Source organism: Salvelinus namaycush, chromosome 22 (genome assembly GCF_016432855.1).
Source record: "Salvelinus namaycush isolate Seneca chromosome 22, SaNama_1.0, whole genome shotgun sequence".
Lineage (NCBI taxonomy): Eukaryota > Metazoa > Chordata > Actinopteri > Salmoniformes > Salmonidae > Salvelinus > Salvelinus namaycush.
This window is the reverse complement of record NC_052328.1, coordinates 457,779-477,193: the sequence shown is the minus strand read 5'-3', so window position 1 is coordinate 477,193 and position 19,415 is coordinate 457,779. Positions and strand designations below refer to the sequence as shown.

The following is a 19,415-nucleotide window of genomic DNA, read 5'->3' as shown; positions in this document are numbered from 1 at the left end:
ACCAGGGATGTTCTCTGTTTAGTGAGTCTACCAGATCAGAGGCTGTAGGGACGACCAGGGATGTTCTCTGTTTAGTGAGTCTACCAGATCAGAGGCAGTAGGGATGACCAGGGATATTCTCTGTTTTAGTGAGTCTACCAGATCAGAGGCAGGGGACGACCAGGGATGTTCTCTGTTTAGTGAGTCCTCCAGATCAGAGGCAGTAGGGACGACCAGGGATGTTCTCTTGATAAGTGCGTGAATTAGACAATTTTTCTTGTCCTGCTAAGGATTCAAAATGTAACGAGTACTTTTGGGTGTCAGGGAAAATGTATGGAGTAAAAAATACATTATTTTCTTTATGAATGTAGCGAGGTAAAAATAAAAGTTGTCAAAAATATAAATTGTAAAGTACCAGATACCCCCAAAAACTAATTAAGTAGTACTTTCAAATATTTTTTACTAAAGTACTTTATACCACTGTTCATCATCTGACATCGATTATCAAAGTAAAACTCTTCCTCTGTTCCACCGGATCCATTTGTCACGTCTCACTACGACAGGACTAAAACCTTGATTTCAGCTGGTGTGGTTGGATACGGCCCAGGTTTGGTTGATGTAGTTATGCCACAGCTTCAGTGTAAGTTAATGAACATTGTACGTCCTAAATGAAACCCCTTATTTCCCTATATAGTGCCCTACTTTTGACCAGTGCCCATAGTGCTCTGGTAAAAAGTAGTGCACTACATAGGGAATAGGGCGCTGTTTGAGGTCACACGTGACCACCTACCTCTGTATGTTTCTCCTGGGTTGTCTTCTGCTCTGTATGCAGCACCAACGTCGCAGCACACGACGCTCTTCTCCTGGACAACCGCTTATCTGCAGAGTAAAGAGAGACAGCTAAATTAGCTTGTGGACTGGATTTGTTGTTGTTGATGTTGTTGTTGGTATAATATGATGATAAAATTGCAAATCTATCTTAATGGAATTAGGCAGCTGAGTAATCACCTCAAAGTATATGTTCAGGAGCCACATCAAATCAAATGTTATTTGTCACATGTGCCGAATACAACAGGTGTAGACCTTACAGTGAAATGCCGACTTACGAGCCCCTAACCGACAGCGCAGTTAAAAAGAAATACGGATAAGAATAAGAGATAAAAGTAACAAGTAAATAAAGAGGAGCAGTAAATAAGAACAATATATACAGGGGGGGGTACAGAGTCAATGTGCCGGGGCAGCGCTTAGCTGAGGTACATCACATCAATCTAGTTGAGGATGACTTGTCCTGTCCTCCCAGGCAGGTCTTTACAGCCGGAGGTTGAGAGTAGTGGAGAACACAAGAAGATCAAGCAGACAGACGGACACACGTACTGGGTGATGATGGGGATGGTGATGATGATGATGAATGGAGACAACAGTTAGTGGAGTAGCGGCCAAAGATTAATCAAATTCAATGAAACACTCAAATGTTTTACATTACTGTCTGTGTCAAAGCTTTCATTTTAAACCCTCCAGGTTCCATGCTAACACACACACACACACACACACACACACACACACACACACACACACACACACACACACACACACACAGACACACACACACACACACACACACACACACACACACACACACACACACACACACACACACACACACACACACACACAGAGACACACACACAGAGACACACACACACATGCACACACTCTCTCTTTGTTGAAATAATGGTAGCATTTTTATCTTGTGGAAAATTACCAGGTGGAAAATGTAGCAATTATACAAATGACTTCTTCATCTTTTGGGGATTCATTACAAAATGCACAACCAGGCTGAGTTTGGTACCAAGTTAGTAACCAATTATAGGAGTATATGTCTATTAAATAGCAGAAGAATACCAGTGAAAACTGTCAGGTCAAGTGCCTCTGAAATAACTGTAGCTGTAACTTTTTAATACCAACAAAAGCTTTACTGCCTCTGCGGTAGAGTACAATGTTAAACTGGTGTTAATATCTTCCACATTCCTTTCAGGGATACAGAGGTAATGTTGAACTGGTGTTAATATCTTCTACATTCCTTTCAGGGATACAGAGGTAATGTTGAACTGGTGTTAATATCGTCTACATTCCTTTCAGGGATACAGAGGTAATGTTGAACTGGTGTTAATATCTTCTACATTCCTATCAGGTATACAGAGGTAATGTTGAACTGGTGTTAATATCTTCTACATTCCTATCAGGTATACAGAGGTAATGTTAAACTGGTGTTAATATCTTCTACATTCCTTTCAGGGATACAGAGGTAATGTTGAACTGGTGTTAATATCTTCTACATTCCTTTCAGGGATACAGAGGTAATGTTGAACTGGTGTTAGTATCCTCTACATTCCTTTCAGGGATACAGAGGTAATGTTGAACTGGTGTTAATATCTTCTACATTCCTTTCAGGGATACAGAGGTAATGTTGAACTGGTGTTAGTATCGTCCACATTCCTTTCAGGGATACAGAGGTAATGTTGAACTGGTGTTAATATCTTCTACATTCCTTTCAGGGATACAGAGGTAATGTTAAACTGGTGTTAGTATCGTCTACATTCCTTTCAGGTATAGCTCTTCTCTCCTCTTCAGGGACAACAGAGGTAATGTTGAACTGGTGGTAATATCTTACACAGATATGTTATTGAATGTATTGCAGCTGGAACATAACAAATCAGGGATATTTATTGCAGCCTGATGGCGGTGTGAATATTGATGGGGCACAATAGCAAAATCAATACCAGTTCTCTGCAGTCTAATTAGGAGTCACGCGCACACACACACACACACACACGCAAACGCACATGTACACACACACACACACACACACACACACACACACACACACACACACACACACACACACACACACACACACACACACACACACACACACACACACACACACACACACACAGAGCTATAATGAAGGAAAATACACAATGGGTAGCCTAAAAGGTGAACAAATTGGATTCTACCACTACCCATGTTCCAGTTGTGTCAATATTTACTAAACACTAAACATAGTAAGGAATGAGACTAACAAATTAATATGCAGCTTAGAGTGATCTATAGAACGAGCATAGAAATATGCAGTTTAGAGTGATCTATAGAACGAGCATAGAAATATGCAGTTTAGAGTGATCTATAGAACGAGCATAGCAATATGCAGTTTAGTGTGAGGTGGATGAATCAGAATTAGTTGGGTAACATAGCTAATTAAGATGTCTTATCAGCATAATATGCTTATGTGATATATACATGTTATTAGGATGTATCCCTTTGGACTCTGGTGTTGGCAGTTGTACTTCCTCCCTCAGCTGGGGCTCAGTCACCTGGGGCTCAGTCACCTGGGGCCCAGAGAGGGCAGAGGTCAGGCTCGTCTTTCACATGTCTCTGGTGCTATGCAGAATATCAGAAAGGGAAGAGGACAGGAGGGAACATTGTCTTCCTGTGTGAATGTATCTGTTAAACCATGTGAAGGGATGGTGTGATTAATGGGGAACCAATTACTGGTTTCCACAATGTCTGTGCGCCAGTCACTTCCTCCTTTGGCCTTGGGTGATGTGTGCGGAAGTGTCTGGAGTTGACAATTGATTTATGCCGTTGGTCGAGTTGGTGTTTTTGTGCTCGGAGTAACAGGAACGAGATGGGAATCTCGTCTTAGGGACCAAACTGAACGATAATTTATAGCGAATGCTATCTGGCTACGGGATACTCCTTTCTCATTTAAAAAGTCTCACCTTGTGACGCATTCTATGTATCTGTTGTGGGTTGAACGGGGTGTATCTTGGTTATAAAAGATCTTTGTACTTTTGTGTTGTCACTCTCAAGGGATCATTAGAAATGGTGCATCGTTGAACGTCATTGCTATTGCAAAGCTCTTATTATTAAAGATGTAGTATAACTCTGACTGGTGTGTGAAGTTTGTCCACCACAAGAGATATCTATAGTACGAGCATAGAAATATGCAGCTTAGAGTGATCTATAGTACGAGCATAGAAATATGCAGCTTAGAGTGATCTATAGTACGAGCATATAAATATGCAGCTTAGAGTGATCTATAGTACAAGCATAGAAATATGCAGCTTAGAGTGATCTATAGTACAAGCATAGAAATATGCAGCTTAGAGTGATCTATAGTACGAGCATAGAAATATGCAGCTTAGAGTTATCTATAGTACAAGCATAGAAATATGCAGCTTAGAGTGATCTATAGTACGAGCATATAAATATGCAGCTTAGAGTGATCTATAGTACAAGCATAGAAATATGCAGCTTAGAGTTATCTATAGTACAAGCATAGAAATATGCAGCTTAGAGTTATCTATAGTACGAGCATATAAATATGCAGCTTAGAGTTATCTATAGTACGAGCATAGAAATATGCAGCTTAGAGTTATCTATAGTATGAGCATAGAAATATGCAGCTTAGAGTTATCTATAGTACGAGCATAGAAATATTTAGCTTAGAGTGATCTATAGTACGAGCATAGAAATATGCAGCTTAGAGTGATCTATAGTATGAGCATGGAAATATGCAGCTTAGAGTTATCTATAGTATGAGCATAGAAATATGCAGCTTAGAGTTATCTATAGTACGAGCATAGAAATATGCAGCTTAGAGTTATCTATAGTACGAGCATAGAAATATGCAGCTTAGAGTGATCTATAGTATGAGCATGGAAATATGCAGCTTAGAGTGATCTATAGTACGAGCATAGAAATATGCAGCTTAGAGTGATCTATAGTACGAGCATAGAGATATGCAACATAAGGATGTCCATGGTAAGAGCATAGAGGTATACACTGAGTGGACAAAACATTAGGAACACCTTCCTAATACTGAGTTACACCCCCTTTTGCCTTCAGAACAGCTTGAATTCATCGGCTCATGGACTCTACAAGACTCTCCAAAGCATTCCACAGGGACGTTGGCCCGTGATGCTTCCCTCAGTTGTGTCAAGTTGGCTGGGTCAAATCAAATCAAATGTTATTAGTCACATGCGAATACCTTAAAGTGAAATGCTTACTTACGAGCCCCTAACCAACAACGCAGTAAAAAAATAATTAGAAATAAGTAACAAGTCATTAAAGAGCAGCAGTAAAATAACAGTAGCGAGATTATATACAGGGGGGGTACCGGTACAGAGTCAATGTGCTGGGGCACCGGTACAGAGTCAATGTGCCGGGGCACCGGTACAGAGTCAATGTGCTGGGGCACCGGTACAGAGTCAATGTGCCGGGGCACCGGTACAGAGTCAATGTGCCGGGGTACCGGTACAGAGTCAATGTGCCGGGGCACCGGTACAGAGTCAATGTGCCGGGGCACCGGTACAGAGTCAATGTGCCGGGGCACCGGTACAGAGTCAATGTGCCGGGGTACCGGTACAGAGTCAATGTGCCGGGGCACCGGTACAGAGTCAATGTGCCGGGGCACCGGTACAGAGTCAATGTGCCGGGGCACCGGTACAGAGTCAATGTGCCGGGGCACCGGTACAGAGTCAATGTGCCGGGGTACCGGTACAGAGTCAATGTGCCGGGGTACCGGTACAGAGTCAATGTGCAGGGGTACCGGTACAGAGTCAATGTGCCGGGGCACCGGTACAGAGTCAATGTGCCGGGGCACCGGTACAGAGTCAATGTGCCGGGGTACCGGTACAGAGTCAATGTGCCGGGGTACCGGTACAGAGTCAATGTGCCGGGGTACCGGTACAGATTCAATGTGCCGGGGCACCGGTACAGAGTCAATGTGCCGGGGCACCGGTACAGAGTCAATGTGCCGGGGTACCGGTACAGAGTCAATGTGCCGGGGTACCGGTACAGATTCAATGTGCCGGGGCACCGGTACAGAGTCAATGTGCCGGGGCACCGGTACAGAGTCAATGTGCAGGGGCACCGGTACAGAGTCAATGTGCCGGGGCACCGGTACAGAGTCAATGTGCCGGGGCACCGGTACAGAGTCAATGTGCCGGGGCACCGGTACAGAGTCAATGTGCCGGGGTACCGGTACAGAGTCAATGTGCCGGGGTACCGGTACAGAGTCAATGTGCCGGGGCACCGGTACAGATTCAATGTGCCGGGGCACCGGTACAGAGTCAATGTGCCGGGGCACCGGTACAGAGTCAATGTGCTGGGGTACCGGTACAGAGTCAATGTGTGGGGGTACCGGTACAGAGTCAATGTGCTGGGGCACCGGTACAGAGTCAATGTGCTGGGGCACCGGTACAGAGTCAATGTGCTGGGGTACCGGTACAGAGTCAATGTGTGGGGGTACCGGTACAGAGTCAATGTGCTGGGGCACCGGTACAGAGTCAATGTGCTGGGGCACCGGTACAGAGTCAATGTGCTGGGGCACCGGTACAGAGTCAATGTGCTGGGGCACCGGTACAGAGTCAATGTGCTGGGGCACCGGTACAGAGTCAATGTGCTGGGGCACCGGTTAGTCGAGGTAATTGAGGTAATATGTACATGTAGGTTGAGTTATTTTTCAATTAATTTTTTTAACCTTTATTTAAGTAGGCAAGTCAGTTAAGAACAAATTCTTATTTTCAATGACGGCCTAGGAACAGTGGGTTAACTGCCTTGTTCAGGGGCAGAACGACAGATCTGTACCTTGTCAGCTCGGGGATTCGAACTTGCAACCTTTCGGTTACTAATCCAACGCGCTAACCACTAGGCTACCCTGCCTAGTGACTATGCAGAGATGATAACAACAGAGAGTAGCAGCGGTGTAAAAGAGAGGGGCAATACAGATAGTCTGGGTAGCCATTTGATTATATGTTCAGGAGCCTTATGGCTTGGGGGTAGAAGCTGTTAAGGAGCCTCTTGGACCTAGACTTGGTGCTCCGGTACTGCTTGCCGTGCGGTAGCAGAGAGAAAAGTCTATGACTAGGGTGGCTGGAGTCTTTTAGGGCCTTCCTCTGACACCGCCTGGTAGAGGCGGGTAGAGACTACAGACACCCTAGTGTCCTTTGGGTGGCGGCATGTCTTTTGAGTGTGAAAAACTCAGCAGCGTTGTAGTTCTTGACACACTCAAACCAGCGGAGGCTGCTGAAGGGAGGACGGCTCCGAATAACAGAACGGTTAAAATGGAATGGCCTCAAACACATAGTAACTATAGAAACCATGTGTTGGATATCATTCCAACAACTCCGCTCCAGCCATTAGCATGAGCCCGTCCTCCCCAATTAAGGTTCCACCAACCTCCTGTGACTCAAACCCGGTGCGCCTGGAACCTACTACCATACCCCATTCAAAGGCACTTAAATATTTGTTCTTGCCCGTTCACCCGCTGATTAGCACACACATACACAATACATGTCTCAATTGTCTCAAGGTGTAAAAATCCTTCTTTAACCTGTCTCCTCTCCCTTCATCTACACTGATTGGAAGTGGATTTGACATCAATAAGTGACATCACTAAGGTATGATAGCGTTCACCTGGATTCACCTGGTCAGTCAGTGTCATAGAAAGAGTGTATACTGTTAGGATCTCTTCAAAAACACAAACGCTCCCTCATCTCAGCTTGGTAGGAAACAAAGCCCTAGTTTCCCGTCTGGTGACTGGTAATTCTCCTGTGGCCTTCAGAAGGCAGTTTCCTAGTGTCCCGTCTGGTGACTGGTAATTCTCCTGTGGCTTTCAGAAGGCAGTTTCCTAGTTTCCCGTCTGGTGACTGGTAATTCTCCTGTGGCTTTCAGAAGGCAGTTTCCTAGTTTCCCGTCTGGTGACTGGTAATTCTCCTGTGGCCTTCAGAAGGCAGTTTCCTAGTTTCCCGTCTGAGACTGGTAATTCTCCTGTGGCTTTCAGAAGGCAGTTTCCTAGTTTCCTGTCTGAGACTGGTAATTCTCCTGTGGCCTTCAGAAGGCAGTTTCCTAGTTTCCCGTCTGATACTGGTAATTCTCCTGGCCTTCAGAAGGCAGTTTCCTAGTTTCTCGTCTGAGACTGGTAATTCTCCTGGCCTTCAGAAGGCAGTTTCCTAGTTTCTCGTCTGAGACTGGTAATTCTCCTGGCCTTCAGAAGGCAGTTTCCTAGTTTCCCGTCTGATACTGGTAATTCTCCTGGCCTTCAGAAGGCAGTTTCCTAGTTTCCCGTCTGAGACTAGTAATTCTCCTGTGGCTTTCAGAAGGCAGTTTCCTAGTTTCCCGTCTGAGACTGGTAATTCTCCTGTGGCCTTCAGAAGGCAGTTTCCTAGTTTCCCGTCTGGTGACTGGTAATTCTCCTGTGGCTTTCAGAAGGCAGTTTCCTAGTTTCCCGTCTGAGACTAGTAATTCTCCTGTGGCTTTCAGAAGGCAGTTTCCTAGTTTCCCGTCTGGTGACTGGTAATTCTCCTGTGGCTTTCAGAAGGCAGTTTCCTAGTTTCCCGTCTGAGACTAGTAATTCTCCGGTGGCTTTCAGAAGGCAGTTTCCTAGTTTCCCGTCTGAGACTGGTAATTCTCCTGGCCTTCAGAAGGCAGTTTCCTAGTTTCTCGTCTGAGACTGGTAATTATCCTGTGGCCTTCAGAAGGCAGTTTCCTAGTTTCCCGTCTGAGACTGGTAATTCTCCTGTGGCTTTCAGAAGGCAGTTTCCTAGTTTCCCGTCTGAGACTGGTAATTCTCCTGTGGCTTTCAGAAGGCAGTTTCCTAGTTTCCCGTCTGGTGACTGGTAATTCTCCTGTGGCTTTCAGAAGGCAGTTTCCTAGTTTCCCGTCTGGTGACTGGTAATTCTCCTGTGGCTTTCAGAAGGCAGTTTCCTAGTTTCCCGTCTGGTGACTGGTAATTCTCCTGTGGCTTTCAGAAGGCAGTTTCCTAGTTTCCTGTCTGGTGACTGGTAATTCTCCTGTGGCTTTCAGAAGACAGTTTCCTAGTTTCCTGTCTGAGACTGGTACTTCTCCTATGGCTTTCAGAAGGCAGTTTCCTAGTTTCCCGTCTGGTGACTGGTAATTCTCCTGTGGCTTTCAGAAGGCAGTTTCCTAGTTTCCTGTCTGAGACTGGTACTTCTCCTATGGCTTTCAGAAGGCAGTTTCCTAGTTTCCCGTCTGGTGACTGGTAATTCTCCTGTGGCTTTCAGAAGGCAGTTTCCTAGTTTCCTGTCTGAGACTGGTACTTCTCCTATGGCTTTCAGAAGGCAGTTTCCTAGTTTCCCGTCTGAGACTGGTAATTCTCCTGTGGCTTTCAGAAGGCAGTTTCCTAGTTTCCCGTCTGAGACTGGTAATTCTCCTGTGGCTTTCAGAAGGCAGTTTCCTAGTTTCCCGTCTGGTGACTGGTAATTCTCCTGTGGCTTTCAGAAGGCAGTTTCCTAGTTTCCCGTCTGGTGACTGGTAATTCTCTTGTGGCCTTCAGAAGGCAGTCAAGTGAAGCTGACATCAAGATGAAGAGAGATGACAAGAGGAAGCCTGGGAAATATTAAAGCTATTGGCACCAAAATATGCTTCCATGAGTCCTTCCTTCCTTCCGTGAACTGGGAGTTGTTGTGTGTGTTAGTGTGTGTGTGTGTGTGTGTGTGTGTTAGTGTGTGTTTGTGTGTGTATGGAAAATAAAATGTGTTTTACAGCACTTTCCACTTGCTCAAACATGTTAAAATGTTAAAATGTTGCACTCAAGGATTGTAGATGATGAACAAACAGATGTAATAATGTATACTGAGATGATCTGATACCTTACTAGTCTGAGACACACACGCACACACACACACAACCTGTTTCTATAGTACTCATAGGAGATGTATTTATTTGGCTGAGAGTGGCCTGAAGGAGGTGCTGTCTGTCACAACACAGAGATGTGTCAATTTATTATTATTTTTATTTTACCTTTATTTAACTAGGCAAGGCAGTTAAGAACAAATTCTTATTTTCAATGACGGCCTAGGAACAGTGAGTTAACCTGCCTTGTTCAGGGGAACAGTGAGTTAACCTGCCTTGTTCAGGGGAACAGTGAGTTAACCTGCCTTGTTCAGGGGCAGAACGACAGATTTTTACCTCGTCAGCTCTGCGATTCGATCTAGCAACCTTTTGGTTATTAGTCCAAACCTCTAACCACTAGGCAACCTGCTGGTTACTAGTCCAAACCTCTAACCACTAGGCTACCTGCTGGTTACTAGTCCAAACCTCTAACCACTAGGCTACCTGCTGGTTACTAGTCCAAACCTCTAACCACTAGGCAACCTGCTGGTTACTAGTCCAAACCTCTAACCACTAGGCTACCTGCTGGTTACTAGTCCAAACCTCTAACCACTAGGCAACCTGCTGGTTACTAGTCCAAACCTCTAACCACTAGGCAACCTGCTGGTTACTAGTCCAAACCTCTAACCACTAGGCTACCTGCTGGTTACTAGTCCAAACCTCTAACCACTAGGCTACCTGCTGGTTACTAGTCCAAACCTCTAACCACTAGGCAACCTGCTGGTTACTAGTCCAAACCTCTAACCACTAGGCAACCTGCTGGTTACTAGTCCAAACCTCTAACCACTAGGCTACCTGCTGGTTACTAGTCCAAACCTCTAACCACTAGGCTACCTGCTGGTTACTAGTCCAAACCTCTAACCACTAGGCTACCTGCTGGTTACTAGTTCAAACCTCTAACCACTAGGCTACCTGCTGGTTACTAGTCCAAACCTCTAACCACTAGGCTACCTGCTGGTTACTAGTCCAAACCTCTAACCACTAGGCTACCTGCTGGTTACTAGTCCAAACCTCTAACCACTAGGCTACCTGCTGGTTACTAGTCCAAACCTCTAACCACTAGGCTACCTGCTGGTTACTAGTCCAAACCTCTAACCACTAGGCTACCTGCTGGTTACTAGTCCAAACCTCTAACCACTAGGCAACCTGCTGGTTACTAGTCCAAACCTCTAACCACTAGGCTACCTGCTGGTTACTAGTCCAAACCTCTAACCACTAGGCTACCTGATGGTTACTAGTCCAAACCTCTAACCGCTAGGCAACCTGCTGGTTACTAGTCCAAACCTCTAAACACTAGGCTACCTGCTGGTTACTAGTCCAAACCTCTAACCGCTAGGCAACCTGCTGGTTACTAGTCCAAACCTCTAACCACTAGGCTACCTGCTGGTTACTAGTCCAAACCTCTAACCACTAGGCTACCTGCTGGTTACTAGTCCAAACCTCTAACCACTAGGCTACCTGATGGTTACTAGTCCAAACCTCTAACCACTAGGCTACCTGCTGGTTACTAGTCCAAACCTCTAACCACTAGGCTACCTGATGGTTACTAGTCCAAACCTCTAACCACTAGGCAACCTGCTGGTTACTAGTCCAAACCTCTAACCACTAGGCTACCTGCTGGTTACTAGTCCAAACCTCTAACCACTAGGCTACCTGCTGGTTACTAGTCCAAACCTCTAACCACTAGGCTACCTGCTGGTTACTAGTCCAAACCTCTAACCACTAGGCTACCTGCTGGTTACTAGTCCAAACCTCTAACCACTAGGCTACCTGCTGGTTACTAGTCCAAACCTCTAACCACTAGGCTACCTGCTGGTTACTAGTCCAAACCTCTAACCACTAGGCAACCTGATGGTTACTAGTCCAAACCTCTAACCACTAGGCAACCTGCTGGTTTCTAGTCCAAACCTCTAACCACTAGGCAACCTGCTGGTTTCTAGTCCAAACCTCTAACCACTAGGCTACCTGCTGGTTACTAGTCCAAACCTCTAACCACTAGGCTACCTGCTGGTTACTAGTCCAAACCTCTAACCACTAGGCTACCTGCTGGTTACTAGTCCAAACCTCTAACCACTAGGCTACCTGCTGGTTACTAGTCCAAACCTCTAACCACTAGGCTACCTGCTGGTTACTAGTCCAAACCTCTAACCACTAGGCTACCTGCTGGTTACTAGTCCAAACCTCTAACCACTAGGCAACCTGATGGTTACTAGTCCAAACCTCTAACCACTAGGCAACCTGATGGTTTCTAGTCCAAACCTCTAACCACTAGGCAACCTGCTGGTTTCTAGTCCAAACCTCTAACCACTAGGCTACCTGCTGGTTACTAGTCCAAACCTCTAACCACTAGGCTACCTGCTGGTTACTAGTCCAAACCTCTAACCACTAGGCAACCTGATGGTTTCTAGTCCAAACCTCTAACCACTAGGCTACCTGCTGGTTACTAGTCCAAACCTCTAACCACTAGGCAACCTGATGGTTACTAGTCCAAACCTCTAACCACTAGGCTACCTGCTGGTTACTAGTCCAAACCTCTAACCACTAGGCAACCTGATGGTTTCTAGTCCAAACCTCTAACCACTAGGCTACCTGCTGGTTACTAGTCCAAATCTCTAACCACTAGGCTACCTGCTGGTTACTAGTCCAAACCTCTAACCACTAGGCTACCTGCTGGTTACTAGTCCAAACCTCTAACCACTAGGCAACCTGATGGTTTCTAGTCCAAACCTCTAACCACTAGGCAACCTGCTGGTTACTAGTCCAAACCTCTAACCACTAGGCAACCTGCTGGTTACTAGTCCAAACCTCTAACCACTAGGCAACCTGCTGGTTACTAGTCCAAACCTCTAACCACTAGGCAACCTGATGGTTTCTAGTCCAAACCTCTAACCACTAGGCTACCTGCTGGTTACTAGTCCAAACCTCTAACCACTAGGCAACCTGCTGGTTACTAGTCCAAACCTCTAACCACTAGGCAACCTGATGGTTTCTAGTCCAAACCTCTAACCACTAGGCTACCTGCTGGTTACTAGTCCAAACCTCTAACCACTAGGCAACCTGATGGTTTCTAGTCCAAACCTCTAACCACTAGGCTACCTGCTGGTTACTAGTCCAAACCTCTAACCACTAGGCAACCTGATGGTTACTAGTCCAAACCTCTAACCACTAGGCTACCTGCTGGTTACTAGTCCAAACCTCTAACCACTAGGCAACCTGATGGTTTCTAGTCCAAACCTCTAACCACTAGGCTACCTGCTGGTTACTAGTCCAAACCTCTAACCACTAGGCTACCTGCTGGTTACTAGTCCAAACCTCTAACCACTAGGCTACCTGCTGGTTACTAGTCCAAACCTCTAACCACTAGGCAACCTGATGGTTTCTAGTCCAAACCTCTAACCACTAGGCAACCTGCTGGTTACTAGTCCAAACCTCTAACCACTAGGCAACCTGCTGGTTACTAGTCCAAACCTCTAACCACTAGGCAACCTGCTGGTTACTAGTCCAAACCTCTAACCACTAGGCAACCTGATGGTTTCTAGTCCAAACCTCTAACCACTAGGCTACCTGCTGGTTACTAGTCCAAACCTCTAACCACTAGGCTACCTGCTGGTTACTAGTCCAAACCTCTAACCACTAGGCTACCTGCTGGTTACTAGTCCAAACCTCTAACCACTAGGCAACCTGATGGTTACTAGTCCAAACCTCTAACCACTAGGCTACCTGCTGGTTACTAGTCCAAACCTCTAACCACTAGGCTACCTGCTGGTTACTAGTCCAAACCTCTAACCACTAGGCTACCTGCTGGTTACTAGTCCAAACCTCTAACCACTAGGCTACCTGCTGGTTACTAGTCCAAACCTCTAACCACTAGGCTACCTGCTGGTTACTAGTCCAAACCTCTAACCACTAGGCTACCTGCTGGTTACTAGTCCAAACCTCTAACCACTAGGCAACCTGATGGTTTCTAGTCCAAACCTCTAACCACTAGGCTACCTGATGGTTTCTAGTCCAAACCTCTAACCACTAGGCAACCTGATGGTTTCTAGTCCAAACCTCTAACCACTAGGCTACCTGCTGGTTACTAGTCCAAACCTCTAACCACTAGGCTACCTGCTGGTTACTAGTCCAAACCTCTAACCACTAGGCTACCTGCTGGTTACTAGTCCAAACCTCTAACCACTAGGCTACCTGCTGGTTACTAGTCCAAACCTCTAACCACTAGGCAACCTGATGGTTTCTAGTCCAAACCTCTAACCACTAGGCAACCTGATGGTTTCTAGTCCAAACCTCTAACCACTAGGCTACCTGATGGTTTCTAGTCCAAACCTCTAACCACTAGGCTACCTGCTGGTTACTAGTCCAAACCTCTAACCACTAGGCTACCTGCTGGTTACTAGTCCAAACCTCTAACCACTAGGCTACCTGCTGGTTACTAGTCCAAACCTCTAACCACTAGGCAACCTGCTGGTTACTAGTCCAAACCTCTAACCACTAGGCTACCTGCTGGTTACTAGTCCAAACCTCTAACCACTAGGCAACCTGCTGGTTACTAGTCCAAACCTCTAACCACTAGGCTACCTGCTGGTTACTAGTCCAAACCTCTAACCACTAGGCAACCTGCTGGTTACTAGTCCAAACCTCTAACCACTAGGCTACCTGATGGTTTCTAGTCCAAACCTCTAACCACTAGGCAACCTGATGGTTTCTAGTCCAAACCTCTAACCACTAGGCTACCTGCCGCCCCGGAGTGGAGGAGGTGCTGTCTGTCACATCACAGTGATACATTTCATCTCTTTACATGGTACACTTTAAATCAACGATGGACAGATTGGTTCAGCCTTTATCCAGACATGAGGAATGAAGAAAGATAAAAGCATTTTGATGTTGAGATGACAACCTCCCTGAAACAAAGATATAAATGATACGGAGCTCACGGTACAGAAGGTCTGTTCTCCTACTGTAACAAGAGGTACGTTTATTACAATGATATGAAGGTCTGTTCTCCTACTGTAACAAGAGGTACGTTTATTACAATGATATGAAGGGCTGTTCTCCTACTGTAACAAGAGGTACGTTTATTACAATGATATGAAGGGCTGTTCTCCTACTGTAACAAGAGGTACGTTTATTACAATGATATGAAGGTCTGTTCTCCTACTGTAACAAGAGGAACGTTTATTACAATGATATGAAGGTCTGTTCTCCTACTGTAACAAGAGGTACGTTTATTACAATGATATGAAGGGCTGTTCTCCTACTGTAACAAGAGGTACGTTTATTACAATGATATGAAGGGCTGTTCTCCTACTGTAACAAGAGGAACGTTTATTACAATGATATGAAGGTCTGTTCTCCTACTGTAACAAGAGGAACGTTTATTACAATGATATGAAGGGCTGTTCTCCTACTGTAACAAGAGGTACGTTTATTACAATGATATGAAGGGCTGTTCTCCTACTGTAACAAGAGGAACGTTTATTACAATGATATGAAGGGCTGTTCTCCTACTGTAACAAGAGGTACGTTTATTACAATGATATGAAGGGCTGTTCTCCTACTGTAACAAGAGGAACGTTTATTACAATGATATGAAGGTCTGTTCTCCTATTGTAACAAGAGGAACGTTTATTACAATGATATGAAGGGCTGTTCTCCTACTGTAACAAGAGGAACGTTTATTACAATGATATGAAGGTCTGTTCTCCTACTGTAACAAGAGGAACGTTTATTACAATGATATGAAGGGCTGTTCTCCTACTGTAACAAGAGGTACGTTTATTACAATGATATGAAGGTCTGTTCTCCTACTGTAACAAGAGGAACGTTTATTACAATGATATGAAGGGCTGTTCTCCTACTGTAACAAGAGGTACGTTTATTACAATGATATGAAGGGCTGTTCTCCTACTGTAACAAGAGGAACGTTTATTACAATGATATGAAGGTCTGTTCTCCTACTGTAACAAGAGGAACGTTTATTACAATGATATGAAGGTCTGTTCTCCTACTGTAACAAGAGGAACGTTTATTACAATGATATGAAGGTCTGTTCTCCTACTGTAACAAGAGGAACGTTTATTACAATGATATGAAGGGCTGTTCTCCTACTGTAACAAGAGGAACGTTTATTACAATGATATGAAGGTCTATTCTCCTACTGTAACAAGAGGTACATTTATTACAATGATATGAAGGTCTGTTCTCCTACTGTAACAAGAGGAACGTTTATTACAATGATATGAAGGTCTGTTCTCCTACTGTAACAAGAGGAACGTTTATTACAATGATATGAAGGTCTGTTCTCCTACTGTAACAAGAGGAACGTTTATTACAATGATATGAAGGTCTGTTCTCCTACTGTAACAAGAGGAACGTTTATTACAATGATATGAAGGACTGTTCTCCTACTGTAACAAGAGGTACGTTTATTACAATGATATGAAGGTCTGTTCTCCTACTGTAACAAGAGGTACGTTTATTACAATGATATGAAGCCCACGGTACAGTAGGTCTGTTCTCCTACTGTAACAAGAGGTACGTTTCTTACAATGATGACATATTTTGAGATATTCAAGGGTTGTGTTATGAAATATATTCTTCACAGAGTGTAGGACTAAATCCATGCTTATTTCAAGCGCCAACTATTCAGTCTGATGAATACAAAATGAGACTCTACGTGTGTATTATACGGTACACTATTTTCATAAATACACGAATTTACAATATGGTCAAAAACATGAAACGGTGTATTAATTGATAGATGAATTGATGGATTGACTGACATATCCAACCTGATGAATTGATTGATTGATTGATTGACAGGGCCTAACCTGATGTTGAGTGGGGTCTCCAGTCTCCAGTCATGAGAGCAACACCTGGCGCTGACAGTGATGTCATCCGGGCAAACTGGGCTGGCAGCATGGGTCCCATCAGGCCCTCCCAGGTGGCACTGGATCCTGCAGGTCAAACAACCGGGACAGGGTTAGTTACCAGACATATACTGGGGTCAAACAGGGACAGGGTTAGTTACCAGACATATACTGGGGTCAAACAGGGACAGGGTTAGTTACCAGACATATACTGGGGTCAAACAGGGACAGGGTTAGTTACAGGGTTAGTTACAGGGTCAGGGACAGGGTTAGTTACAGGGTAAGTTACAGGGTTAGTTACAGGGTTAGTTACAGGGTTAGGGTTAGGATCCCATGGGTTAGGCCCCAGGTTGCACGGGATCCTCAGTAGTACATGGCGTGACAATAACCATAGGAGTTATCCAGACAGAAACACACAAACAGACAGATCTGGGACCAGGCTACTGGTAAGGGACGGGGTTGGGCAGTGAGTCGGCACAAAGGCAGCCCCACTACATGAAACCCAGTCGGCCGGCACTGTGTGTGAAGCTCCTGGGACAGCCGGTGGAGTGGTCACATCAGTTAACTCTCTAGCACCCTGGATTTATCCCAAAGAGCACCTTATACCTATATAGTTCACTACTTTAGACCAGGGTACAAAGGGAAAATGATGCTAATTAGTATGCACACTTTGTGTTTCAGCTACTGGCTCAATGTACTGGCTCATATCTACTGGCTCATATCTACTGGCTCATATCTACTGGCTCATATCTACTGGCTCATATCGACTGGCTCATATCTACTGGCTCATATCTACTGACTCATATCTACTGACTCATATCTACTGTCTCATATCTACTGACTCATATCTACTGACTCATATCTACTGACTCATATCTACTGGCTCATATCTACTGACTCATATCTACTGGCTCATATCTACTGACTCAAATCTACTGGCTCATATCTAGTCAGGCTGGGTCTGTGTAGGAGAGGGTATTTGCCTTGTTAACAGACATTATGTTTGAGACAAAACATTGACAGATACACACACACACACACACACACACACACACACACACACACACACACACACACACACACACACACACACACACACACACACACACACACACACACACACACACACACACACACACACACTGGACGTCCATGTTTTTAAAATGTATGTCAATTCCAAAGTGTTTTGTCTGTAATATCTTTTGGGCGATGTGTCGGTCCCCAGTAAAAACTAGCTGTCGTCGTTGGCGTCAGATAATGGCGATTATAATAAATAAAATAAATAAAAATCAAACATATTCAAAACTGTATCAGAAACAGCGTGGTAGCAATCCATCAGTACGTCAAGTTGAGACAACTCATTAAGTTAACTCACCTTTATAACGGATTATAACTAAAGATACTGCATCACTTCAACTCCATTATCCACAGTAGATGTTTATTTAGCCTTTATTTAACCAGGCAAGTCATTTAGAATACATTACTTTGTTGTTTTTTTTACAATAAGGACAACATATTGATTGCAGAGTTTCTTTCAAAGAAGATTTTTTTTTATATACAAATGTCAACACAGCCTCAGGCTCATTTTGCAAAAACGCAACATGTGGTCTCTTTTCTATTCCTCCCATCCCGTCTGCCTGGTGAATTCTCCCTGATAAGTGCAGTTTGTTTGGAAAGGTTAATTATGTTTGGAATTAGCCAAGGGTTGATGAAAATTACCCGAGCTCAGTTAATCCAGCTGCTTGTCTGCCTGTCTTTATGAATATGTATAGTGGTTTCTTTTTGTCTGTTGTCAAAAGGCAGGAACCGACGTATATAATGCAAATTAGGAATTTTATAACAATCGCTACAAAAACCCAGCAACAACATCATCAACAACAACAACAAAACACACTGCAATGTGGAGAAACAAAATGTTTCCACAAAAGTCAACATATTTCAACTTCATGGGAACAATCAAAACATGAAATAGTACACAGTTTGCTGATGTTGTATAATTGTTAGAGCTGGTGTGTGAACTGCTAAGCCATCAACCCACAATAGGAATACAACAGCCATGCGTCCATGGTCTGGGATACGGTCTGTTCAATGGAATGGTTGAGTGTCAAATTATGCCCCATTCAATATATAGTGTCGTTATCGCTGAGGGTAAAAACATTATGAACACTGGCCTAATATTTTGTTTCACCCTGTAGGTGGGCAGGACTGGGGTCTGAACAGAGAGGACAGAGATTCTGTTCTTTACTAGAACCTGTAGGTGGGCAGGACTGGGGTCTGAACAGAGAGGACAGAGATTCTGCTCTTTACTAGAACCTGTAGGTGGGCAGGACTGGGGTCTGAACAGAGAGGACAGAGATTCTGTTCTTTACTAGAACCTGTAGGTGGGCAGGACTGGGGTCTGAACAGAGAGGACAGAGATTCTGTTCTTTACTAGAACCTGTAGGTGGGCAGGACTGGGGGTCTGAACAGAGAGGACAGAGATTCTGTTCTTTACTAGAACCTGTAGGTGGGCAGCACTGGGGTCTGAACAGAGAGGACAGAGATTCTGTTCTTTACTAGAACCTGTAGGTGGGCAGGACTGGGGTCTGAACAGAGAGGACAGAGATTCTGTTCTTTACTAGAACCTGTAGGTGGGCAGGACTGGGGTCTGAACAGAGAGGACAGAGATTCTGTTCTTTACTAGAACCTGTAGGTGGGCAGGACTGGGGGTCTGAACAGAGAGGACAGAGATTCTGTTCTTTACTAGAACCTGTAGGTGGGCAGGACTGGGGTCTGAACAGAGAGGACAGAGATTCTGTTCTTTACTAGAACCTGTAGGTGGGCAGGACTGAGGGTCTGAACAGAGAGGACAGAGATTCTGTTCTTTAC

At 44.7% G+C, this 19,415-nt stretch overlaps 1 protein-coding gene across 1 annotated transcript in view; it reads left to right on the top strand.

Annotated features, from left to right (window-relative positions):
• Positions 1-1,257: 1,257 nt before the first annotated feature.
• The window catches only part of LOC120066968 (early nodulin-75-like), a 36,229-nt gene continuing 18,071 nt past the window's right edge, over positions 1,258-19,415 (top strand). Inside the window, exon 1 of the mRNA XM_039018306.1 lies at positions 1,258-1,399. Coding sequence (XP_038874234.1) covers positions 1,258-1,399 — 142 coding nt within the window. The remainder of the gene's footprint in view (positions 1,400-19,415) is intronic.